Source organism: Urocampus carinirostris, chromosome 19 (assembly GCF_059441175.1).
Source record: "Urocampus carinirostris isolate Australia breed hairy pipefish chromosome 19, RoL_Ucar_1.0, whole genome shotgun sequence".
Taxonomy (NCBI): Eukaryota; Metazoa; Chordata; class Actinopteri; order Syngnathiformes; family Syngnathidae; genus Urocampus; species Urocampus carinirostris.
In genome coordinates, this window is record NC_142367.1 from 897127 (window position 1) to 925015 (window position 27889).

Genomic DNA, 27889 nt, shown 5'->3' on the forward strand with positions numbered 1-27889 from the left:
TCAAACTCAGTGTTAGGAAGATACAGGTATATTAAGACTTTTTTTTAATGTGGGGTGCAGCATTTAAAAATTTAAGGCTGCAATCATGTCTTCAAGCAGTGTCTGAAACTCATGAGAAAAAGTTAGTGGACAGCAGGGCAGACAACTCAGAAAAGTTGCCTGCCCAGCCAGAAAGTTGCCTGCCCCATTTTTCACAACTTGAAACACAATATGACGACTCATCGCAAAAAAACCCATTGTTGCAAAGTATTAAGGATTAATAATCCGAATATATAACAGAACAACACTTTAAAATCAAGTTTATTATAAATCTACTTATAACATTCATTGCATGTATATGACATCGCTGATTTCCATCAGTATGTACCTGTATTTACTCATCTTCATTCATGCAATGTTTGCATTGCGTCGTCTGTTACAAGCCATGTGAACTCCTCTTCCCACGATGCTTTTAATGTACGTTTACATTTTGTAGCGTCATACATTTTGTTAGCTTCTTTTGAATCTTTCTTCTGGGGCTGAGGTTTGGCTTGATTCCTAACCACTTATCCAATTTTCTTGTGTTCTCTATGCGTCTACTTTGGAAAATGATATGCAAATGCACGACCTTATAACGCTCGGGAAAGTCCGGAAGCACGAAGTTAATCGATGCAGGCTTCTGATCGGCTGCCGAGTATGCAATTTGCCAAACGAACTGAAATTCCGAAATTTCCAAACCAAACGAAGATTTCGAAATTTGAATAAAGCAAACGTTTGATTTGAAAAAAAAAAAACCTAAAGATTTTTTTTTTCCTTCTTTCTTGAAAAAAATGTCGGACCCCGAGCAGAGATATTGTGTAAGTTGTACGCCCGACGTAAAAAATGCACGCCCCGGCGGTCTGGGCAGACGTTATTTCAGAGACTGCTTAAGCCAGGATATAGCAGCAGAGTAAACAATGATGTGTGTGCATTTCTGAGTCGCGCTCAAACAAACCGTTCTTTTTTTCTTCTATGTGTTTTTTTTTCCAGCCCCGAATCGGCCTGATCGAAATAAGATAAAAGGAGAACTCAGTTAGGGATTGTTACAACATATTCAATAAAGAAAATATTTAATTTCAAACTTCTTAAGGACACCTCAAATGACGCACTTTTTAAAAATGTAAGTTGAACAAATGTTTTATTTTTATTTTGCAAATCAAGGTAAATGAATAACAGTATACATTAGCACACATAACCATATGTAGTCACTCGCCAGTCTAGGCTAAAAAAATTAAATAAAAATTCTAAATGAATGAAAATACCGTATTTTCCGCACTATATGGCGCACCATGTTATAAGGCGCACCTTCAATGAATGATATATTTTAAAACTTATGCCATACATAAGACGCACCCCATTATAAGGCGCTATAAGTGCATGCTGGTTTAAGATCAGGTAATTGTGCAATTTTGTAATTGTAATCCTGTGCAGTCCTTCGAGACATTTTTGGGATTAAGGGCTATTTACGGTAAATAAATGTGACGACTTGACTACAGTAGAGAATGTAGTTACTTTATGCAACCTCTAGATGTTGCCACGCTCAAGGGAATGTCAACAAAATATTCAAAAAGGTCAAACTTTATTAACAAACAAGCTTTCCACAACTCCATTCACTCCCAAAATAAATAAACAGCCGTTTTATTATTTTCTCTGAGGTAAAGCATTTTCGTGACACATCTTTGAACAACATCGACATATCATTTTATTTTTTGTCCATTTAGTCAACACGCAAAGAAAAAAACGTCTGATACTGTTATTTTAAATGAAACGTTAGTGCAATCGCAATAAAGTGACACTCGTAATGTGCAAAAACAACGAGTGCAAAGCAATAACATAATAACTGTAAAATGTAAAACGTAAACACACAAAAGAAAAACAAAGATCACTCTATAAGCTCCTCATCGACGAATCCTTCGAATTCTTCTTCTGCTGTGTTCGAATTGACCATATCTCAGTGAATGGGCCATCCAACACGTCCGGTGTTTTTGTGCCAGCGCTGTTGCCTTCATACGTATAGTTATCGTACTGACACTTCTGCTTGCCGCTCTTTGTTGAACAACCCACTGTTCAAGTGTCTCCTCTAACTCTGGCCATCTTGCTTTATTGCCACGGAAACTTTGTTGAGTTTTCCTTACTTGGCGGAGCTTATCTTCATCCTTTCTCCACTTCCGTACCATCGATTCATTTGAGTTTAACTCTCTCGCTGCCGCTCTATTGCCGTGTTGTGCTGCGTGACTGATCGCTTTGAGTTTAAACTCGGCGTTGTACGCGTGTCTCTTAATAGGAGCCATTTTCTTATACAAATGCACGTATGAAAGAGAATCTCGCTCTCTCTCTCTCTCTCTCTCTCTCTCTCTCTCTCTCTCTCTCTCTCTCGCTCTCTCCCTCTCTCAAACGTGACATTCTGAATAATTCTGCGTTTGTTTAAGGTAAATTGTGCTTTACATCTTCACCAGTCATAACCCTGGATTCAGACAAATACTGTATTTGTTGAATATGAATTAAGCAGTTTAATGGGGTAGCCATTTTGCCACTTAGTAAACAAATACAACACGAGCCCCGGCAACTACCAATCGTTTAATATTTCCCAGTATGCACAGCGCGAAAAATGGAGTCGGCGGCTGTTTCTCGTAGTTGCGAGACCTTGCGAATTTAATATTGAGCCATATATAAGGCGCACTGTGTTATAAGGCGCATGGTCAGCTTTTGAAAAAAAACAAGACTTTTAGGTGCGCCTTATAGTGCGGAAAATACGGTAGATAGATAGATAGATAGATAGATAGATAGATAGATAGATACTTTATTCATCCCCGCAGGGAAATTCACATTTCCAGCAGCATCCCTTCGCTGTAGTGTGTTGTATAGAGTATTTAAATAGTGCTACATAAAATACACACTGCAATAAAAGTACGGTAATATGCAATGAAGGGGGTGTGGTTTAATGTAGGCCTTTACTCCATCGGGTGGAGTTAAAGAACCTCATGGCATGAGGAAGAAAAGATCTCTTCAGTCTGTCCATGGTACAAGACAGTGACAGCAGTCTGTTCGCTGAAGCTGCTCTATATAAATATTTTAAAAAGAAAAATCATAAAGAGTCTCAAAGGGCTGCACAGACCACAGATTGTTGCAAACCACAGACTATTATGACACCATGCCCTGATCTAAAACCTACATGAGGGCAAATAATTAGACATATATTGTCAACATAAAATATAGGTTATTCAAATGCTATAGAATAGAAGTGTGTTTTAAGCTTAGATTTAAACATTTCCACTGAGGTTTCAGATCGAATCTTAGGGCGTCACAATCCAGAGACGGGGACAGGACCCAATAACGTTTGTTTAACTCAGTTTTATTGAAAAAAGAGAGCAGTGCTTGCTTCCACGATTCGACGATCGTCGGACACGGGTAGCTGATGGCAGGAACACGGAAGTGGCACTTCTGTGTCGAGCGGGGATAGTCGTGGGTGGCAGGAAAGCTGGTCGGTAACCTGGACAGGGGAGCAAGGGCGGTGACTGAGTCCAGAAAAAAGGTCGGCAACAATTATCAGGCAGGAAACAGGGAAAACAGGTCATGGTCGGCAATAGGTATCAGGCAGGAAACAGGGCAAAACAGGTCAGTGGTCGGGATGGCAGAGCAGGGCAGAAACGGGTCCAGAAACAGGTTGGCAACAGGTATCAGGCAGGAGAAAACAGGGCAGTAAAATGTCGGAAGGTATGAGCTTGCCTAGATGGGAGCATAGGTTCGCAAGCGATCCGACACTGGTAACAGGGAGCCGGGAATTCAAAAAGTGGCTGGGAGCCAATCAGCGACCAGGGCTGTTGGCGCCAATGGGGCAGCCGCAAGGGCCCCGGATCAGTAACCATGACACAGGGAGAAGAGCATTCCACAGCACCGGGGCCCGAATGGAGAACACTCTCGAACCTGCGGATCTCTTCTTGGCTCTTGGGATCACTAGTAGACCAGCATTTTCAGAGCGAAGCCTCTGGACCGGAACATAGGGGGGAATTAAATCTGAAAGATATGAGGGATATGATAAGATATGAGTTAGAATAAGTTATTCATCTACGTTTGATCTTTACTGATGTAACCACATAAAATATGGCCACTTGCCACATGAAGGGTTAAAGCACCAATGCTTAATATTTGACCACTAGATAGCACTGTGTTGTCTGGTGCCAGCGTGTGGCAGTGGATAAACATGAAGGGGATTCCACAATGTAAAAGAATTACATATTTCTCGACTTTTTGTGTCGTTTTTATTCAATAAAGGTGCATAATGTGTCCCTTATCTGGCCAACAAAAAGAGTGCAATAAATGGTCTACATTTATATAGCGCTTTTCAAGTCAATGAAGACCTCCCAAAGCGCTTTACAATGTGCTTCACACTTACCCATTCACACACACTCACACACCGATAGCAGCGTTAGCATGCAAGGCAACTACCTGCATTAGGGATTCAGTGTCTTGCCCAAGGACACTTCAACATACAACACGGAGGGGCTGGGAATCGAACCTGCATTTATACAAATAAAAATGCAACTCTTTGAAAAGGTTAAGTAAATAAAATCCCATTATACAATTTAAGTTGGATTTCTGTGGATTGAAGTAACAGGTTCATGTAGCTTAATGTAACGGAGTAATAATCCAGATTCTTCTTCGCGTAAAAGTAAAAATTATATTAATTCAAAAATACTCCCAGAAGTACAAAATGTCCCAATTCTTAAGGGTGGATGCTGGGTGACTTCTCACAGCACCACGCGGCGGAAATAAGCACGACAGCACTGTCCTCTACTCAGATAAAGGTGTATGTAACATAGTTTAAATTTGATTGTTTTGAATGTTTTTTTGAATTCTCACCAAATCTGTGTTTTTGTTGTATTACTGTTAATATTCCTGTACCTCATTCAATTGTTAAGTCATGGGCGTCTGCGACTGTCTTTTTCGTTTGGCACTTTATGGGCTTCAGCGCTTGCCGTAGCTTCAGCCAATTTGCATCGCGCTGAAGGTAAGATGTGCCCAATATCAGTTGGATAAAAAAATGCATATTTTGCTAGATATAGGAGCTGCTTTCACAAATTATTTTTGTATATAAAGATATATAAGTTGTGCTAAATGATGTATATAAGAAAAACATAAATAGGAAGTAAAGTAATACAGTTTGAAATGATGATGCAACATGTTTTGATGCAAACACGCCACGAGGTGTGGCCTGTTGAGTGATGACCCTTTTTTTGTATCTCCAATGTTTGTAGATTATTGCAGTCGTGAACAGATGCCCTGACTTTTGTATTGTTTTGTTTACTGAATGCAGGTACGTGGAAAAATTATGTTCATTGTTATTATTAAAGTGTCACTATTAATGTGCTCACATGTTGTCTGCTTGCCGTAATGTCAGCCAATTTGCATTGCGCTGAAGATTATTGCAGTCGTGAACAGATGCCCTGACTTTTGTATTGTTTTGTTTAATAAACCGAGTGACCGTGAAACCTTGTGTCGCGCATGATTGAGGGTCGTTACATGTACACAATACAAAATCTAACTTACAGCAATGTCAGAATATTTTTCCGCATCCCGAAATTTGTTTTTGTATGTACCGTTGTTCGTAACTCGAATATTGGTAAGTAGCGTCTGTAACTTCACTTTGCCTTAACCAATATGGCCGCCCCGTTAGATATAGGAGCTGCTTTCACAAATTATTTTTGTATATAAAGATATATAAGTTGTGCTAAATGATGTATATAAGAAAAACATAAATAGGAAGTAAAGTAATACAGTTTGAAATGATGATGCAACATGTTTTGATGCAAACACGCCACGAGGTGTGGCCTGTTGAGTGATGACCCTTTTTTTGTATCTCCAATGTTTGTAGATTATTGCAGTCGTGAACAGATGCCCTGACTTTTGTATTGTTTTGTTTACTGAATGCAGGTACGTGGAAAAATTATGTTCATTGTTATTATTAAAGTGTCACTATTAATGTGCTCACATGTTGTCTGCTTGCCGTAATGTCAGCCAATTTGCATTGCGCTGAAGATTATTGCAGTCGTGAACAGATGCCCTGACTTTTGTATTGTTTTGTTTAATAAACCGAGTGACCGTGAAACCTTGTGTCGCGCATGATTGAGGGTCGTTACATGTACACAATACAAAATCTAACTTACAGCAATGTCAGAATATTTTTCCGCATCCCGAAATTTGTTTTTGTATGTACCGTTGTTCGTAACTCGAATATTGGTAAGTAGCGTCTGTAACTTCACTTTGCCTTAACCAATATGGCCGCCCCGTTAACGTGTTCCTAGAGGTTCGACTTGCATACACTGTAAATGTGGTCTATTACAGCATGAAGGGAGTCATTAGAGTAGTGATGGGTATTCCGGGTTTCTTTAGAGAAACAGCTCTTTCAGCTCAGGTCACTAAAAAGAACAGGCTTGTTTGGCTCCCGAACACCTCTTCAGATTTGGGTGTATAGTCTGCTTTGGAATATTCAATATGACTAAAAAGAGTTTAAAATTTGCCTTATTTTACTGGTTTTACCAATTTATTTTTTACTTATGTTATTTTTTGTCCTCTGCACTCTCCTCTCTTGAACTGTACCAGTGCAAATTGAGTGTGTGAGAGTACGTTCTGACTCCCCTCTGCTCTATGGAACCCCAAGAGTGCCAAAAGTCATTCATGCAACTTCAATTTACGGAAAAAGAAAGTCGGAGACGACAACCCACACGTAAGCTGAAAGGAAGAAAGAAAGAAAGATAGATAGAGAAGAAAAAAGAACAAGAAAAAGAAAAAAGAGTGAGCGAGGGCGTGAGTGACAAATGAGAGACAGAGAGAGAGAGTGAGAGACACAAATGGAGAGAGAGAGAGAGAGAGAGAGAGAGAGAGAGAGAGAGAGAGAGAGAGAGATGACTGGATAAAGAGAGACACAAATTGAGAGAAACAGAGGGAGAGAGACAAAGACAAAGTGAAAAAAGAAAGAGGGAAAAGGCAAAATAAAGGAAGAAAGAAGGAAACACAGAAAGAAAGAAAGAAGGAAATTCTAAAAGAAAAAAGAAAAAAGAAAGATAAGAAACAAGAACAAGAAAAAGAAAAAAAAAGTGAGTGAGGGCGTGGTGACAAATGAGAGACAGAGAGAGAGAGTGAGAGATACAGATGGAGAGACAAAGAGAGAGAGATAGAGAGAGCGAGAAGGATTGAGAGAGAGACAGAGAGGAAAATAAAGAGAGGGAAAGAAACAAAGTGAGAGAGATCAAAAAGTAAAGAAAAGAGAAAGAAAGAGAGCAAGAAAGAAAAAAGAGTGAGAAAGAGAGACACATTGAGAAAGAAAAAAAGGAGAAGGGGAAAGGGAGAGAGAAAAGAGAGGTGAGAGAGAGAGAGACAAATTTAAATAGAGAGATAAAAAGAAAAAGGTGAAAGAGAGGGAGCAAAGGGAGAAAGACAGAGAGAGATACACAAATAAAGAGAGAAAGCGAGTGAAAGAGAGGAAAAAGGAAGAGGGAGAAGAACATAAAAAGAGATAAGTGGGGTGGAGGAAGAGAGAGAAAAATTGAGAGAGGGAGAGATACAAAAACAGAGGAATACAAAGAGAGACAAACAGAAAGTGAAAAAAGAAAGAGGGTGAAGGCAAAAGAAAGAAAGAAAGACAGAAAAAAGACGGAAAGAAAGACAGAAAGACAGAAGGAATTAAAGAAAGAAAGAAAGACAGAATGAAAGAAAGAAAGAAAGAAAGAAAGAAAGAAAGAAAAAGACAGAAAGAAAGATAGAAAAAAGAAAGACAGATGGAAAGATAGACAGAAAGACAGAAGGAATTAAAGAAAGAAAGAAAGAAACAGACAAAGAAAGCAACAGACAAAAAAAGCAACAAAGAAAGCAACAAAGAAAGCAACAAAGAAAGAAACAAAGAAAGAAACAGAGAAAGAAACAAAGAAAGAAACAAAGTGGGGGGAACAAAGAGACAGAAACAACGAAAGAAAGACGAGAACGAGAGGGAAGTAATAAGAACGCGATAGGGAGGGACAAAGAGAGAGGGAGGGGAAGAGAGACAGAAACAAAAAGAGCTAGAAAGGAGAAGGACAAAGAGAGACACAAAGAAAGGGAGAGAGCAAGAGAAAGAAACTGAAAGAGACAATAAAGAAATATGGAGAGAGAGAGAGAGAGAGAGAGAGAGAGAGAGAGAGAGAGAGAGAGAGAGAGAGAGAGAGAGAGAGAGCGAGACAGAAAGAGAGAGAGCTGCCGTCGTTCTCTTCAAGGAGCCGTGTCATAAAGCCGATTCGTTCGCAAACGACACATCACTCATCTTCGACGCCACTGTCGAAACGCCCGGAAAATCTGGCTCCCCCTTCCATGTCGTTGACGTGCCCCTCCTCCACTAAAACTCAGAGGCTTCGGGTCTGCATCTTCCAAGCAATGGGATTATTGTGTTTACCTTGAACTTGGAGATAAGCACCACCCGAATCCATTTGTATTTTTATTTGAATTTGTTTCTCCTTTCCTTCCTCGTCCGCCCGGAATGTCGACGTGCCTTCCGCTGACCTACTTGATATGAGGCCGGCGACAAGGCGCGTGGTGCGATGCCGCCCCGCATCTGACAACATTTCTCCTTTCTCGACGTGGAATGTGGAGTGAAAATGGACATCGGGGGTTTCCTCATCCTTTTTCCGGTCACTCTGATCGCTTGGATCTCGGGTGAGTCGTGACCACATCGCTGTCAAACCATTGAATGCGACCAAATCCCTTGAGCTGCCCTGCAAGCATCATCTGCATCAGCCTGATCCCGCACCATCTTTTCATTAAAGTGAGGGTATTGAGTGGTTGGGGTGGCGGTGTAGGGCAGTCTTACCTATATCCCTATGTTTACCTATATTCTATCTGAATCAATATCAATCATGAAAGCGGGCCCACTATCATCCCGACGTGCCACACTGATCTCCGTCACCAGGGCGCAGAAGTGGGTAGTGCTCACCCATGGAGACGCTCTGCCCACTCTAAAAATACTGGAACTCGTGGTCAGGGCAGTCTGAAAATAAAATAAAAAAAAAAGACAGAAGAAGATAACAGTAAAAAAAACAAGAAACGGAGGTAAAAAGAAAATAATGAAAGGAAAAAAGGAAAAAAAAAAAGGTAAATGTTCTGCATTTCTATAGCGCTTTTCAAGTCAATGAAGACCTCCCAAAGCGCATTACAATGTGCTTCAAACTTACCCATTCACACACACACACTCACACACCATTCGGGAGTCAGCCATGCAAGGCGCCTGCTTATTGGGGGCATTAGGGATTCAGTGTCTTGCCCAAGGACACATCGACATAACAATGATTTAAAAAATAAGAAAAATAAGAAAAACAGAACAAAAGAAGAAAAAAATAGGCATAGAAGGAGAGAAAAAAAAGAAAAAAATAATAAAGCAAGAAAAATAAATAAAAAGCGGAAGGAAAATGAATAAAAGAAAAAAGAGGGAAATAGAGAAAAAAAAAAGAAAGTCAGCAGGAATAAATGAAAACAAAGAGTAAAAAGCGAGACAAAATATTTAAAACGCTATGGAAAAAGCAAAAATGAAGAAAAAAGTTAAAAAGGAAATTGGAAAACTAAATAAGAGAAAAGCAGGTAAAAAGAAGTCAAAAGCATGGGGTGAAAGAAATTAAAGAAAAGGAAAAAGAAGAGAAAAAAAGGAACAAAGAAAAAAATGATAAAACATTGGAGGGGGTCCCTTTGTCCAGCATGTTACTAATTAAATTTTAATATTCTGCACAAAATAAATTAATAAGTAAAAAAAGATACAACAATACATATAGTAAACAATAATAAGCAACCCTTTTTGAGACAACGATTACTTGTGTAAAGTAGTTTATTTACCAGATAACACAACTATTTCAGCCTTTGTCTTAGTCCTTAGTAATTTAGTGTTACATATTTTTAGCATTAGCAAATTGTAGAAATATATTTGTTTTACAAACATAATTTTCTACAGCGTACCCAATTTGAAATGATCAAAAAACACATAATGTCACGTCCAGAACAAAGGGTAGACCCAATTGCGTAATGTTTCTCACAAATTTATTAAGATAAAGAGGAAAGGCAGCGCCTGCGATCTAGTGCTTGCTGGACGCGGGAAGCAATCCACTCTCAGAATCGGAGCGTGTTCTGAATGTGGAAGTAAATCTTCCGAAGCGGGAGATCGAGGTGTCGAAGACGGAAAAAACAGGTCGATAGCCCGGACGGGAGAGCAAAACGTGGTCAGGGTCAAAAAACAGATCGTAGGCGGAGACAAACGGGGAAATCAGGAGAAACGGGTGGAAAACGGGTGCAAAACGCGGGACTGATGGGAGTCAGAGTCAAAGTGCTTGTCTTGTAGAAACAGAGGTTTGCTGACTGACTGACAACAGGAGAGTGAAAGGACTGGGCTTAAAAAGGACAGGGGACCAATCAGGTAGCCCGCAGCGGCTGGCGCCGAACGAGCGGGCAAAGGTGATACTAATCAGTCATCATGACACATAAAAACAGGGAAAGTGTATCCATCCATTCATCCAGCCAACCTCAGAAGGGAAGACAAGACCTCCCTATTCCAAGCCAAATCATCCTGCTCATCTGACAGGATCCCAAGGCATCCCCTGGCCAGCCTGGAGTCGTTGGCTCTCCAGGGTGCTCTGGGTCGTCCCCAGAGCCTCCTGCAAGTGGAACGTGCCCGACAGACCTCCCAAGGGAATCCGTCCAGGTGGCATCCTTATCAGTAACCCGAGCCACCTCCGCTGTTTCCTCTCAATGCATAGGAGCAGCGGCCCTATACGGAGTCCCTACCAGATGACAAAGATTTCGCCGCTATCTCTAAGGGAGAGCCCAGCCACCCTGCACAGAAATCTCGTTTCAGCCGCTTGTATCCAGGATTTAGGGTCCGCATGACAGCAGACGCTGCACTGATCCCTCTTTTGATCTCCTGTTCCATCCTACCCTCACTCGTGGACAAGAGTTGGGCAGGAACTCATCCACAAACTGGAAAGAACATGCAAACCTTTTCCGGTTTAGATCCATGGTCTCGGACTTGGAGGTGCTGATCTAAATCCTGGCCGCTTCTCATTCAGCTGTGAACATCTCTACTGAAAGCAGAACATCATGACTTGAGGAAGCCAACAGCACCACATAGTCTGTAGAAAGCAGTGATGTAATGCTGAAGCCTCTAAAGCTGACCCCTCCAACTTCACGGCTGCACCTAGAAATTCTGTTCATAAAAGTTCAGAATAAAATTGGTGAGAAAAGGCAGCCTAAGTGGAGTCAACCTCGCACTGGAAACAAATCTGACTTACTCCTGGCAATGTGGTAATTACGGTAGTCTACAACGTTACAAGTGTGCTCTCTAATTTGTTCTTCTGTTCTTTGACCCAACAGCCCAGCAAAGTGCACCCAAAATTCATGAAGGCTGGTGGGCATACAAGGAAGTGGTGCAGGGGAGCTTCGTTCCAGGTACGATTGACTGGATTCTACTGGGCTCTTAAAAAAGTCTTGACTGCTTAATGGTTCAATGGCCCACCAGCGGACTGTTGACAAGCAAATACGTGTCTGTGTGATGTCACCAGTCATTAAAATACCTCATGCCAAATATCATCGGAAAGTTTAAAGTATTGGGATTCGAGATATAATGACAATTTTAAAATGTACTCGTCACAGAAATATCACAATCAGCCAGAAACAAGATACGCGCCTACCTTTGTTAACATCAAATTTTTCTCTTGTGCTTTTCTGGGTTATGTCTTGAATTAAAAACTTTGGTTGGCCCAATCTCAGCACGGCGGCGCAGTGGTTAGCGCGTGTGCGACACAGTTCTGAGGTCATGAGATCGAACCTCCTGTGTGGAGTTTGCATGTTCTCCCCGTGCTTGCGTGGGTTTCCTCCAAGCACTCTGGTTTCCTCCCACATTCCCAAAAAATACAATTCAGGTTAATTGGCTGGTCCAAATTGTCCCTAGGTGCGCGAGTGAGTTGTCTGTCTCTGTGTGCCCTGCGACTGGCTGGAAACCAGTTCAGGGTGTCCCCTGCCCACTGCCTGAAGATAGCTAGGATGGGCTCCAGCTCTCCCTGTGATCCTACTGAGGATATGCGGTGCAGATAATGGATGGGTGGATGGGTAGGCCCAATCTGGCCCGTGGGCCCGATGTTTGACATGTGTTCTCTAAAAAGTCTTAAATTTTGTTACCAAGTCTTAAATCTAACTCCCAAATGTGTTAATTTTTCTTGTCTTATCTCTGTCATAGAGTCAAAAACTGCATAATAAGTAAACTAGCAAAAGTATGTTATGTTATGTGGCGTAAAATTATTTTTCATTTACTCCGGAAAATAAAGATTTCTGCTGCATTTCGTTGGAGCTTTACGGGCAGCCAGTCTCTAACCCGCTTTTGTGTCAAAGTAACATTGGAATGGGAAAGTGTTTATTTAACTTATTGTGGTTGAGTGATTTTAAGTAAAACTGGGTTCAGGCTGTATCAAGGAATGAGTGGGAGGTGTTGGCGCCCGAACCCGTCGCGGCAGTGTGTCATTCCGCCACCCCCAGACAGTTCAGGTTTTCCCCCACACAGTTTGCCCGTCCCCAATAGCCTAAGAGGACCATGATGGGTGCGCAGCTTTAGGGGTTAGGGTAATTGGTCGCGCCACCACGGGAGGCAGCTCCCGCGTCACCTCGGTGCCTGAGACGGTCCCTATCTATCCCTGACCCCGCCTGGTCTTGCTAACAGCTGCCTCAGTCCAGGCTTGGTTGTGGCCGGGTCCCTCCTCAGTTCTCCCTTGGTGTTGGCGCGGTCTGGCCGCCTTTGCAAACCAAACCTCAGCTGGGAGAAGGATTGAAGCCTGGCCTTACAGGGGAAGCCTGGCCTTACAGCTGGAGGTCTTTGGGCCAATATGTTGAAATACTCAACCCCTGCTTGGGGAGTTTTGGGGACATAAACCCGACTTTGCTTTAAAAGGTTCTGTGCGTACAAAAGTTAAATGATGTGCTTGCCTTACAGTCCCGTCTTTCTGGGGCCTGGTCAACTCGGCGTGGAACTTGTGCTCAGTGGGCAAAAGGCAATCGCCCGTAAACATTGAAACCAGCCACATGATCTTTGATCCTTACCTGGCATCCATGAAATTGAACACTGGCGGACAGAAGGTAGGTTTTGCACGATGGGCTCTCCATTCCCCAGTTCTAAGCAAATGCTCCATCAGGTGAGGGGTACCATGTACAACACAGGTCGCCACGTTTCCCTGCGACTGGACAAGGAGCACTTGGTCAACATCTCAGGCGGGCCGATGATGTACAGCCACCGGCTGGAGGAGATCCGGCTCCATTTCGGCAGCGAGGACAATCAAGGTTCTGAACATCTGCTCAATGGACAGGCCTTCTCCGGAGAGGTCAGTGCCAAACTCGGAACCGTCTTTAGTGCTGCTGAGAAGGCTGACCTGCATCGTTGCACTAAAGACATCGTGTTTTGTCTACTTTACGTCAGACAGTTGTAAATGTTCAGTGTTTTCCCCTAAGATTTGGTGGGACCCTAGCATACCTGCCAAGTACTATGGTTTTGCCGTAATGAGTACGGTTTTGTTGAACCCACTACGGTGTTACGGTTGGGTCACAAAAACTATGTTTTGTCTTCGGTGCCGTCCGTACACTTTGGATTACTTTCTATCATATCGTTGTGGGTTTTAACGGACAAAAATGCGTTTATCCAATCAACTCCTTGCCCTGAAGAATTCTCACGCTGGCCTGATGAGGGGGCCCTCTCGTGGATGCAGGGCTAAGCGGCTAGCGGCATTATAAGTCCTCTGTACTGTCCATAATCATGGTAAATGTTAACTCTATACCAAATAAGACAGACGAACTGGCTGTGCTGGTGAAAAACGTCAAAGCGTACAGGGAGTGCAGTTTGCTGTGTTTTACGGAAACGTGGCTCACGTCTAGCATCTCGGACGCTAACGTGGAGCTACTCGGAGCAACCGGTAGCTACCGGGGCTAACCTCCTCTCCGATTCCCGTCTTAGCGTGTGACGACAACCACTCCGCTAAACTGAACTCCGTAAAACGAAAAATCTCCATCGGCATACATCGCAGGTAATTGACTATGCAATTTATTCAAAATTATTATAATTTCATATCGAAACGGGTCAAAATCAATTATATAATTATTAAATCACAAATATATTGGAATATCTCAAATAAAAAGTTTCCAAATTAAACTGAAAGCCAACACTGAATAATATTACTTAAATGATAAAAAAATAAATGTTTTCTTTCTTATTTTATCAAATATTGAAAAGAAAAGAAAACTATGAGGGTTTTCTACGACATTCTTATATTAAATACATTATTGAGCTTTAAAGAACGTGGTCAGGATCAAAACGGGTCGAAGCGGAAAACAGACAGGAGCAAAAACGGGACAGGTGGGAGTCAGGGTAGAAAAAGGCTTGCCTAGTATATACTGAGGTTCGCAGACGGACTGACAGCAGGGGACTGACAGGACAGGGTTCAAATAGTGACAGGGAACCAATCAGTACCCGTGGCGGTTGGCGCCAAATGAGCGGGCACAGGTGAGTCACATCAGTAATCATTACAGAATTATGACATGCAAATGCAATTTGTTGTGTCACCGCAGCAACAGCACAACAACAGCACGACAAAACACATCCAAACCTAGCAAATTCCCTACAGCATTATTGTTCAACATTTTCGGAGCCAGGGTATGTTTTTTACATTGGAAAAATTTTGCGGCAATGACAATAAACAGTATGGTTAATTACAATATAATTTATAATACCCCCAGTTTTTACAGCACAGACACTTGACAACGACATAATATTTGCATAAATGATTCATAAATGGTTTTAAATTTTAAATTTTAAAAAGTGACATTGGATAATTTCTCACGGCACACCTGACGTTCTCTCAAGGCACACTAGTGTGTCACGGCGCAGTGGTTGAAAATCACTGCTCTACACCTGGTGCTGTCTAGAAATATAAGGCTCAAATTTAACGCGACGCATTTCTCATTCGCGTTTTCTTTTGGTCGTAGTAAATATGTGCTCATTTTTGTAATTGCTCCGGTAGTCTCCATCTCGAATGATATTATCCAGTAGAGCTGAAAATGGCTTGAGGTGTGCAGGGGCACGGCTTATAAAGACAAAATGGAGTTTTCTCCCTAAATATGAACATGAGGCTTTAATCAGGTGCGCTTTGTAATCAGGAATTTAAGGTAATTATTTTCCACTCCTATTATTGACCCTTTGCATAAACGTGACCGAACCATGTGACAACACCATTACTGACAGCAGTAAACTGTAGTAAACAATATTCCCAATGAGTGAAGCCAGTAAATAGTAGACAACAATAACAAATACTCTATAATATTCAACACCATTGGCAGTGTCTGAAATAATGCCTGCCCGGACGCCAAGGGCGTGCATCTTTTACGCCGGGCGTACAACTTACACAACGTCTCTACCCGGCCAACAACTTTTTCAATCAAAAAAATTTTTTTTTCAAATCAAACGTTTGCTTTATTCCAATTTTGAAATCTTCGTTTGGTTTGGAAATTTCGGAATTTCTGGTCGTTTGGCAATTTGCATACTCGGCAGCCAATCAGAAGCCTGCATCGAATAACTTCGTGCTTCTGGACTTTCCCGAGCCTTATAAGTACGTGCATTTGCATATCATTTGCATATCAAGTAGACACACAGAGAACACAAGAACAATGGATAAGTGGTTTGGAATCTAGCCTAAACCTCAGCCACAAAAGAAAGATTCAAAAGAAGCAAACAAAATGTATGACGCTACAAAACGTAAACGTACATCAAAATCATCTTGGAAAGAGGAACTCACGTGTCTTGTTGCAGACGACGCAACGCAAACACTGCATGAATGAAGATGAGTAAATTTTTCAGATTCAGATCTACTTTATTGTCATTATAGTACACGTGTATACTGAACGAAATGTCGATACATCTGACCCGCAGTTTCCTTGAATGTACAGATATAAATAAAATGTTGTATTGAGTTAGAGTATTGAGTACTAATAATATTCTAAATAATTATGGCTATGTATAGTATTTTACAGTAGCGCAAATAGTGCAAGAGGAGCAGCCAACCAGATGTGCAACATGGGCAGTCAGGTAAACAAGTCAGGTAAACAGTAACAATAACACTGTAACAATAACGCTGTAAGTACAATAGTGCAGAGAAACAGATGTGCAAGGAGTGGCTAGCTCTAAAGAACTGCCAGTAGTGCAAAAAGTCAAACAAAACCAACAGATGTACAGATTAGCAGCTGTTAGGGTTAATATTTTCGTAATAGGTTAAACTGGAGTGATCAGTAAGAGAGGCAAATGTAGTTTTAGAATTTATTCACTGCAGTGGGCAGACGGATTCAAAAAGTCTCACCGTCTCACAAGTTTCCCGCGTTGCAACCGGGTTTTGTTCAAAAGCGTGCGCATGCGCAGAAAGTATCAATGACGTCACACATACGTCTACGGTTCAAAGTTCGCACATGCGCAGTAATAACCAACGACGTCATATATATCTTTCGGTTCAAAAATGGTACATAACAGCAGAAAACGAGTTGTAATATAAGTCAAGCTCATCAGGATTATTTGTAACATAGAAGACAGAGAAATACACAATTAACTAAATATGATTAGCTTTGACATTTCCCCCCTGTTGTGGATTTCGAAGGATATCAGTGATAATACCAGAGATTTTCAAGTTAACACATCATTAAGAAATACAACAGGTTAGTAGTTTCGTGGAGGGGCGAAAAACCTTCGTAAAGGAAAAAATTCCCCTCCTCCCACCTCATTTCCATGAGGTCGAGAGTGTTTCTTATGCTAGAAAACGTAGTAGTAGTAATGAGCGATGGTTAAAAACACAAAACAAAGAACCCTGCCTGTGCGTTGGTCTCCACAGGGCCTGGATGACTTGGTGAACGGGACTCGATTAGCTTACCCGCTCAGATCTTCACGTGTGCAATAGGGAGGTTTCCCTTTAGGGATAAGTCCTTTTAGACAATGTTGTCTAAGTCCATTTAAATTTGGTGTATGGGAACTGATACCAATGTAACAAAGCAGTCCGCAAAGTCCAAAATTTTCAACATTACGATAGAAGAAATTGAACCTAATCTCGTTTCTTCCCTCAGTTGTTAGGATTCTCATTTTGGTACTTTTACGACCATTTCTCTAGATATCATTGTAGAATCTAATGCCTATTCTTTCGGAAGAATAGATTAGGGCACTATTGGCAGCTTTTGATGCTGTTTTTCATGAGCATGGGCACCGTAAGGATTCCCACACCTCCTGGCGTGATGATGTGTTACTTGTAGATGAGATGACACCATCCAGTTGTCCACATTGGATTGCTCCTCTTTTCGGATCTGGCAAGTTAGCTTCTTCCCTGAGATGACAACAGCCTCCTGCGTCGAGGCGGACGTGTGTAGGAGACACAGTTGATGGCGCGAGTGCTAGCACACTCCCCAGAGTCCTGACCGCTGTCCTTGGAAAGAAGTTATGTTGGACACTCCCTGGGCTAACAGAACTCCGTCATCTGATCAGCAGGAGTCACCTTCTCCTGTATGGATGAGAGAAGCATAAATCAATACCATAGAACTGAATATTCAGGGAAAGCTATAGATGGGGAAAAAAGGATAGTCAGGACTTTTTTTTTTTTTTTTTTTTTATTAATAGATTGTGCTATGCATATTTTTCCCCCTCTTGAGACTTCATGGCTCAAAACAAATTAAAAAAAAAATCATTTATAGATTTGTATATTTTCTCAAGTTGTCTTTATATTTATTTTAAGTGAAAATCAAAATTCCCACTATAAGATGCCCTATCCATTTTGGGCGTTCTATCCCAAAATTCTAACTCGAAGATAAACAATTTATTTTTTAAATTGTCAGTTCTAAATTTCAAATTTTGCTTTTTCACTAAATCTAGTCACTGAATCAGTTTAACCATTATCCTTGTCAGAATCATTTACCCTGATTTGAGTGTTTTCTCTTTTGTAGATTGACCACATTCGAGAAAAAAAATTGTATGCACTTTTTATTTGCATTTTCTTATGATTTTCAATGTGTTATCTTGCTGTTGGCCATTCCCCTCGAGGCAGATGACCAGGATAGATTGTTAAATTGTCAATTTAACCCAAGAAAATACGTTTTTATTGTTATGATTCACCCTTTGTTTTGCCTTTTGTAAAAATCATAACCTATATATTATCTTTTCAGTAAGTAAATTTGTTCAAAATAACAGTATTTTGCAAAGAAAGCAGGTAATTCACGTTCAAAGTGAATGATTTTGCCAAAAATGAAAAATACCATCCCAAAATGTTCTCAATGTGGGCGATTTTCTAATGGTGAATGGTTATTTTCATTGATTTTTGTTAATCAATTTGATAAACATTGTAAATTTGTTATATTACAACATTTCTTCGGTGTAAAATTTTTCTATTCGTCCAAATTTCGTAATTTGAATCTCAAAAAACAGTTATATGGAGAGCTTATTCAGAAGACAATTTTTCATCAATTTCGGAAAAAACTAGGTTTTAACTTATTTTTTACTGAATGTCTCAATTTCCCCCCTGAGTTAAAACCTAAGTTCACAATCTATGAATAGGAGTGAAATCAGACACATTTATAAATTTGCAAGATGAATGTATCAATCTTCCTCAAATACATTTACACTTTGTATTAACAAGACTCTATATAACTTCAAGCAGACGTATTCTTGAATGTTGTTGTCTTTCAGTCTTTTGATTTGCTTATTCCACATTACATTCACCATTTGAATGTTGCTTTTGGCCCATCAAAAATAGTTTTTCAAAAATGTGTCCATGTCAAACACAAAATGACTTTATTGACTTTTCTGTCAATTCCACTGGCAACGACTGCTGTCTGAAAAGCAGTTGGGATGTGCCCCCACATCACTCCCTTGATGTCGTTGTTGATGAGCGTAGCTGGGATGTGCTCCATCTCACTCCCTTGGCCTTGCTGTTGATAAGCGGCGCAGATAATGCATGACTGATGTCTTTGGCTCTTTCAGCAAATGATTTTTGTCCATGATTTCTTTTTGACAGGGTGGTATGTCCTTTGAAGAGTAAATGGACTTTCAAAAAGAAAGGAGAGTCTTTTTGTGGAATTCACTGGCACTTAAGAGTCTCGTTAATTCCATTGTGCTTACGTAGTGGGATTTTTTAGTAAATTGGCCGGATTATTCAATGTCTTAAATTTTTCTCTAAATTTAAGTACTAGTAGACATTATCTTAGTTTAATCAATTTCTATTCATTTATTTCCCATGCAATTATTCTTAAATTAGCCTGATATGTCTCGAAATCAACTAATCCGTTATTTCCTATGGCCCTCTTCAAGATTGATCAGTTTCTCATTGTCTTCTAAAAATGCTCTTCCATAGAAACCGTTTCCTTTTAACTTAACCAAACCATAAGTCAGTATTTGTTACACATTTGTTTATCATTTGTCAATCGTAACACTCATTCTAAAAAAATTCAGTGTGTAATCAATTGTCCACCCAATTTCCTTTGGGCTAAATTTGTCAAAATTCCAAATTCTCACACTAAACATCAGAAATCTCAAAAGATCAACAAAAAATTCTCAAAAAAAATGCCAAATCGAACTTAATGTCATAACTTCTCTAATTGTATTTTCTTCTCTCTGTAACCATAATCAATCTTTTGTTATTGATTCAATATAGAGCCATACATACTTGTCACTTATGAATTATCTTGTTGAGTTTATCTATTTTGTTTATTCATTATCTTTTATTTTGCGCAACAATCTTTGTTTCTACGCACTAGTCTTCGTTCTAAGCATCCTTTCGAGATCCCTTGTGATTAAAGCTAAACAAATTAACGATCTGGTCCGACTTAATACTTGTTTCTTTTTTTTTCTTGTTTAAAAGAAAAAAATAGATTCAGTGACTGAAATAGCTTCAGCTACGTTATTAATGTTTTTTAGTCTCGAATTTTTCTTCTCTGTGTTAATTTGTCGTCATTTTCAAACTTCCTTCAAAATTTTGATTATTTGAAATGGTTCCTGCATTATTTTATTAAGAGTAATCTACTATTGAATAGGAGAACAACTAAGGAAATAACCTTTTTACATATTACGCCTCTTTTGAATTTGTCCATTTACGAACGAGAAGATGAACACTAAAATTATGGACGTTTTTCCAGTCATCTTCATTGCTTTTTTCGTCCCTGCTTTATCAGGAGCAAAACTACATGTCTTAAAGTTATTACCCTTTTTGCTATTCGCATATTCAACAAGAAATGATTAGTTCTGTTACTCAAATATTCTTTCTTTTTAAACTATTCTGTATAGTTATCTTGTATTATACACTCATTGTTTTCAATTCCCCACGTCATTTATGCTGGGGACGCAACTTTTTTCCCTTTAAATTGTCATTATCATTTAGTTACTCTTTAACAAAGATTTAACACATTACAAGCCTAATCGTTAATTTGGTTTTGTTATACGAGTTTTATTTTCCTGCACGCCGATCTTAGCTAACGAGATCTCATCGCTTCGAGATTACGTCATTGTTGTTGGTAATTCTTGTCGAGTGAAGGTCAGTCTTTTTATTAGACAAACGGCTTTTTTCCTTGTTCAATTCATCAAAGAGAGCTTGCTTTTACGGCTCATTTGGTTTGATGATTGATGTCACGAATTATGTACTACTAAGATGTTAAAGAGAGAAGTACAGAAAGTAGAAAAATGGAAAAAAAGACAAGCCTGTTATTTGCAATTACCATCAACAAATGCAGAAAATAAATTAAAAATTTGATGATCAAAACTGAATGAATACGCAGATATCTTTGTATCACTTAATTTCAGGGGTTATTAGATCTCTCCCAAGATCTATAAATCTTTTAGCAAGCTAGTACAGGGAATTCAAAATCCCTATCATATTATCATTATTGATAGTTCAGTATTAAAATTGTTTCATATATATATTATATATGTGTGTGCAGCACGGTGGCGCATTGGCCAGCATTACTAAGGACCTGGGAACAGGTGTGTGTGTTCCAAGCCAGCCACTGGCTCTTGTGCGGAGCCTGCATGATCTCATTGTTTCCGTCCGGCTATCCGGATTACTTACCTCATTCAAAAACATGCATTTCAGGTGGACTGGCTGGTCCAAATTGTCCCTACGTGTGAATGAGCTAGCGAATTGTGTATCTTTGTGTGCCCTGCAATTGGCTTGCAACCAGTTCAGGGTGTCCTCCAATCGCTGCTCGATGGTCGCTGTGATGGACTCCAACAAGATGAGATCTACTTGTCATAGTTATGGTTCATACCGGCCGAATATGAACACAAAACTTTTCTGGTTCTCACCTGTAACACCTTTATTGATGACATATTCCTTTAATATCATAAAAATTGGTTTTTCACTTACCATTGTTCATCACATGGAATATCTTCATCATGTTATTTGTGCTACCTTTCGCTGATCCCATTTTCTCCTCAGCGGGTTGTTGAGTCCAAATGAGACAAGAACCAAAATTCTAGAACTCAAAACATTGTTAGTGCAACACTTTTGCTGTAGAATCAAACTTTACCTTAGGTCCTTTGTAGTGTTTTCATGATGGTTCCAACTATTTTTCTATAGTCTATAATATTTTCCATTATGGCAACGAAGTGTAGTGTTCGATAGTATATCTATGTTCATTTGCCTTCAATTAGATTTTCATCCTTTAAATAATTTTTGTTAATTTACACAAACCTCAATTGTATGTAACATCTTACGTGCAATTATTTTTGTGTAAATATTGTATCAATTATGACTATAACCTTACTTCTCTGTTCCTTTACCTTACTCTGAAGATGGATTGTTATGCCAAATTTCATTGTCAGTCACAATATGTTAACCCATTTTGTAACTATGTCGGTAAAGGTATATTCTAATCTATTATAAATGGTTTGCATTTATATAGTGTTTTTCAAGACCCTAGAGGAACTCCAAAAACACTAATGTGATGTTTTTCATACTTTTGTCTCAAGTTTTTCATATCCAATTTTCAGCGAATTATTTTTTCTTTAAATAACTTCCCTTTTACATTCCTTCCTTCTCTTGTATTCCACTTACTCTTTTCCTTCACGATTTACTTTCTTTACCCTTTTTTCTTCCTTCTACCAACTCTTATTTACTTGCAATATCCTTTCTTCTTTTTTCGCTCTGATCAGTCCACATCTTGTGTCTCTTCCTTTCCTCATCTTTTCTTTCCTTTCGTGAACTAATTCAGCCTTCAATCTGATCTTCGTGTCTATTTCCTTTAATTTGTAGTTGAAACCTTTCTTCAGCCATTTCTTCAAATACTTCAAACTTTCACTGTCCCTTCCACTCATAAATTTCACATCTGGATCATCTAACAACTTCCTATTGGTCTGACCCATTTTCTTCCTTTAACCAAAAAGAGAAAAACAAAAAAAACAACAACCCTAGTTTCATAAAAAGTTAATTAACCAAATAGAATTTTCTTTCTATTCTTGTAATCCTTGATTTATATATATAAAAAAAATATTCAAAGTTGAGAATACACAAACCCAAATACATAAAAAAAATCAAGAAACAAAAAAAATTCATCGAATAATTTTTTTTTTTTATTGTTTTGTATTAATTTGGCAATAACTTTTATCCATTCCAATTTGCTCAATTTGATACTTCCCCCGTCTTTACAGTCCTTAATTTTCTAATTTAGAACTGAAAACCGGAATATTCTATCTTTATTTTTGTTATTGTATCTTTAGTAAGTGTTATTCTGGCATTAACTTCATTTAACGCTTCTAAAATAACTCAAACATAAGTTTTCTAAACTTAGCACACCTAAATTTATCGTTTTCCAATTGAAAAAAACAAAAAAAATTTGGACCGAAAAAAATATTTTTTGGAACCCCTTAGGCCCGCAGGCGTTATGTTGTACACCGTTAGCGTCAAACGCCGATTTCCCAAAAAACGAACGTTTTCGATTCCTAACGCGATGTGCTCTCGGTTCCACCCAAAAACAACATTTTTTAAACGGTCTTACTCTTAAAAAAAAACGTTTCTCTCGTTGCAATGTGCACTTCGCTTCCTTTTTTTTTCCTTTTAAAAATGCGCGCGCTCTCTCGTTTGCGGCAATAATCTTCGTATTTTTCTATATTTTTTTTTCTTTTCAGTTACGTGGGCCGATTAAAAAGCTAGCTCAAACATATAAGACAAGAAGAATAAGAATATAGGAAAGAATACAAACATTTACACATTGAACAAACATAAAACATTCGACAAGACAGAGTGGGCCCACAAAAAATTAGTTTAATTTTAGACCGTGTACACTTTTTTATGAAGCCATGCAGTTTACTTAAACCTTATTTTATTTTATATAACCACAGAGGGATCCGTCCTTTTTTTGAAAAAGGAAAATGGGAAAAGTGGGGGGGTCGTCTCAGTACCCCCTCCCCCTTACTTTTCTTTCCCATTCTACCGACCCCACCGCGGGGTTAGTGTCGACATTTTTCCCGTCCCGAGGCAATCAATCCATTCCGTCTCAAACAAAAAGTTTGAGTATTTAAAATACTTCGTATTTTATTCTGATTCCTTTTGGGTATTTACTTAGCTAAGGTTTTGTAATGGCTTCTCAAGCCCACATATGGCGCCCGTCCAACACTATGATCTCTCTCTGTGGCCAATTCAACTTTATCTTTTTATAAAAATGGCTTCGTTCTTAGAATTATTCCAAATTTTTATATTACAAATGCATCTCTTACCGATCACTTCATCCTGGTTCGTTGACGATGCCGCTGACTTTGAAGTTGATCTCGAAAAAGAACAAAGTTTCCTTTGTTCTAGACCACGTGGTAGAATGGATTGGTTTTTTTTTTTTCGTTTTCAACTTCAAAATACTACGTACCGTTCCGGTTTCGACATCAAAAATGTTAGGGTTAATATTTTCGTAATAGGTTAAACTGGAGTGATCAGTAAGAGAGGCAAATGTAGTTTTAGAATTTATTCACTGCAGTGGGCAGACGGATTCAAAAAGTCTCACCGTCTCACAAGTTTCCCGCGTTGCAACCGGGTTTTGTTCAAAAGCGTGCGCATGCGCAGAAAGTATCAATGACGTCACACATACGTCTACGGTTCAAAGTTCGCACATGCGCAGTAATAACCAACGACGTCATATATATCTTTCGGTTCAAAAATGGTAAATAACAGCAGAAAACGAGTTGTAATATAAGTCAAGCTCATCAGGATTATTTGTAACATAGAAGACAGAGAAATACACAATTAACTAAATATGATTAGCTTTGACAGCAGCAGTTAGATTTACTATGTGTTTGATTGACCGTTTAACAGTCTAATGGCCAGGGGGACAAGACTATTGTGGAACCTGGTGGTCCTGCACCGCACACTGCAGTACCTCTTCCGAGAGGCTAGCAGAGTGAACAGGTACAGGTACATACTGATGGCAGATGGAAAACAGCAATGTCATGTATGTGCAATGAATGTTATAAGTGGATTTAGAATTAACTTGATTTTAAAGTGTTGTTCTGTTATGTATTCTGATTATCAATCCTTAATACTTTGCAACAATACGGTTTTTTGCCATTAGTCGTCTTATTGTGTTTCAAGTTGTGAAAAATGGGGCAGGCAACTTTATAGCTGGGCATTCAACTTTTCAGAGTTCTCTGCCCTGGTGTACAATAAATTTTTGAGTTTCAGAAACTGCCATTGGCAATGACTAGTAAAACCAATATTATGCAGCTGTCGGATAAGGTGGCTCACCTTGTCGGAAAGCACAAAGAGAGCTATTCAGAGAAACTGAGGATAACAGGGCTAGCTACCAAAACCATACTCTCTTCCTTCTGACATATTCACAGATCTAACCAAATAGTTCAGTCTGTCTGACTTTTGTCTACGCCATCTGTACCTGTATATTGTAAATTGATTATCCCCAATACATTGGTGCTGATCTAAAAGCAAGTTAAAGTCTGGACGCTTACCAGTTCTTCATGGCTTCATTATGGCAAAGGTAAGACACTAAGTGCTTCTTGTAGTCCGTTGTGGCTCTCATTCTGCCAGTGAAGGCAACGTGACGTCACAAGGGTCAGTATCTTCAGCAAGCTGACTGACTCAAGGGCACTCTTGCGAGGTGGATTTGAAGTCCTGATGAATCAAGGATTGATTTGTGGCCATCTCTCCTTCAGGTTCAGCTGATTCATTACAACCACGAGTTGTACACCAATTATACGGAAGCTGCAAGGAGCCCCAACGGACTCGTCATCGTGTCCATATTCATGAAAGTAAGTTTTAGGGTTGCGGATGTCGCCCAAGGTTTGCTTAGTAGAAGGGTATCCAAGGAAACGGGCGCCGAGATCGGGCTCATTGGATGCCAAATATGTGGAATGTCTTTTGCGTCGTTCCAGGTTGCCGAAACATCTAACAGTTTCCTGAATCGACTCTTGAATCGAGACATCATCACAAGAGTGACGTATAAAAGTAAGCGCTTGGTTGTGTTATTGGATGGGAAACATTCTTTTTATGAGATTTGCTATTTTCCTGGATGACCATCGAGAGTGTTGGGCACGTTGCTTTGAAAAAGTAATCAGTTATAGTTACTCACTACGTCTTTCAAAATGTAACCGAGTTAGAAAATCAATCACTCTATAGTAAAAGTAACTAGTTACCAGAGACAGTAACTATTTCCGTTACTTTAAAAATAAGTTGTTGCCTGTCAAAGAATTTGAAATTTTATGAGCAGTATTTGAGTCACTTGAATATAGAAGAACAGACAGGGAGTTGCAGGGCCCCTTTTCAGCTGACCCACTTTGCTATGGAGGAGGAACTTTAAATCAATGGAACAGCAGCAAATTCTTATAATGTATTTTTAATCTAAGAGAAAATCAGCTATATGTCATGAACCAGAACAGGATCAGGACCCAAACGCGTGACGTTACTCACACAAGCCTTTTATTTTACGGGAAATGGGGAGTCATGCACGTTAGGCAGCAGTCTGGCATGAAATGATAGGAAGCCAGAGGCTGACAAGATCGATATCAATTGCCCAAGCAGATATCCGACAGATGGGGTTGATACCGGACAGGACGGGACAGACAGGATTGATATAGAAACAGGATATCGAAATTAAACTGGACAAACTAGACGGGAACGAAAACTGGAGATAATAACAAACAGGACAGAAATAGACGGGAACAAAACTTGAAACCGATATTAAAACAGGATAAAATAAACGGAAACAATACCGGACAGGAAATATCAACAGGAAACGGGACCGATTCAGAACCCACGTCTTGCGGGGCAGAGGTTCGTTGACAGACTGACAGATTGAGCGAGAGCACTGAGCTTCAATAGACGGGAAGCCAATCTGTCAACGAGCCGCAGCTGGCGCCAATTGGGCGCCATGGCAATGGCAACCGTGACAGTTTACTACTAATTGTATTATTATTTACTGTTTATTTTCGTTGCTAGTGAGGTGCAATAAATATCTGTCATGATTACTGATGCGAATCACCTGTGCCCGCTCTTTTGGCGCAAACTGCCTCGGACTCAGATTGGCTCCCTGTCCCTATTCAAACCCACTCCTTTCTGTCACCTGTTGTCAGTCTGTCTGCGAACCTCAGTTTACACTAGGCAAGCCTTTTTCAGCCCTGACTCCCACCTGTTTTTGCTCCCGTTTGTTCCCCGGCTTCAACCCGTTTTTGATCCTGATCACGTCTACTCTCCTCTTCTGGCTTACGACTCGTTTCCGACCCCGACCACGTTTTTGCTCTCCTGTCCCTGCTACTGACCCGTTTTTCTGTTCTTGACACCGCCATCGCTCGCCACGGAAGATCCACTTCCGCGTTCTGAGCGACATGCTTCCCGCGTCCAGCAATCAGCGGATCGTGGGCGCAACCCTTTCTCCTTCTTCCAATAAAACTTGTGAGAAACGTTTCACGAGTGGGTCCTGTTTCCGTTCTGTCCTGACAATCTCACAAGGTTCTTTCACACAACTACCTGTCTGTTCTTCTTTATTCATCTGACTTTAATACTGGTCATAAAATTTCAAATTCTTTGACAAACAGCAACTTCTTTTGAAAGTCACGGAAATACCTTTCCTGGTAACTAGTTAGTTTTACTATAAAGCAATTTAGTTACCCATTCAGTTACTTTTTGGGAGATTTAGTGAGAAACTAGAACTTTTTCCTTTTTTAAAATAACGTGCCCAACACTGACCCCTTATATAGTTGATTGGATCATGGGTTAGATGAAATCGAGCTCAGGTGTGAGCAATTTAGCAACCTCCCTCCAGGCAGATGTTCTCCTCTTTTCTGCTCTTAATCCAGACGATGCTTATCTCCTGACGGGCCTGAACGTGGCAGAGATTTACCCCGAGACCAGCAGCTTCATCACTTACGACGGCTCCATGACCATCCCCCCATGTTTCGAGACCGCTACCTGGATCTTAATGAACAAGCCCGTTTACGTGACGCGCATGCAGGTGAGTCCAACAAAGACGGAACCGCTCTCAGTTTCGTCGACAAATGCAGACTCCTGGCAGCGAGTTGGCCCAAATCCAGTGTTGGGTGTGTTCCGGAAAAAAAGTACAGTGGTACCTTTAATCAAAAATGTAATTTATTCTGGGAGTAGCTTTGTAATCTGAAACATTTGTAAGTAGAGGCGCCTTTTGCATGTAAATGCGCGAATCCATTCCAAGCCCCGCAAAAGTTTGATATTTTTGTTTAATAAATCATAGAAAAACATCAGAACATGAAACAAATACATGTTAAAATTACAGTAGATTACCAAACATAAAACAAGAGGCACATACCTAGGGACAATTTGGACCAGCCAATTAACCTGATATACATGTCTTTGGA

The 27889-nt window shown here is 39.9% G+C and overlaps 1 protein-coding gene across 2 annotated transcripts in view; it reads left to right on the forward strand.

Annotated features, from left to right (window-relative positions):
• The first annotated feature begins 8264 nt into the window (after positions 1 to 8264).
• Positions 8265 to 27889, forward strand: part of ca10a (carbonic anhydrase 10 (inactive)a) — a 43465-nt gene continuing 23840 nt past the window's right edge. The window contains exons 1-7 of one of the 2 annotated variants that reach the window (XM_088322939.1): positions 8265 to 8700; positions 11395 to 11469; positions 13004 to 13146; positions 13203 to 13388; positions 25217 to 25312; positions 25436 to 25508; positions 27356 to 27510. In XM_088322939.1, coding sequence (XP_088179065.1) covers positions 8643 to 8700; positions 11395 to 11469; positions 13004 to 13146; positions 13203 to 13388; positions 25217 to 25312; positions 25436 to 25508; positions 27356 to 27510 — 786 coding nt within the window. In that variant the 5' untranslated portion in view covers positions 8265 to 8642. The remainder of the gene's footprint in view (positions 8701 to 11394; positions 11470 to 13003; positions 13147 to 13202; positions 13389 to 25216; positions 25313 to 25435; positions 25509 to 27355; positions 27511 to 27889) is intronic. The other variant, XM_088322940.1, reaches the window with a different exon arrangement.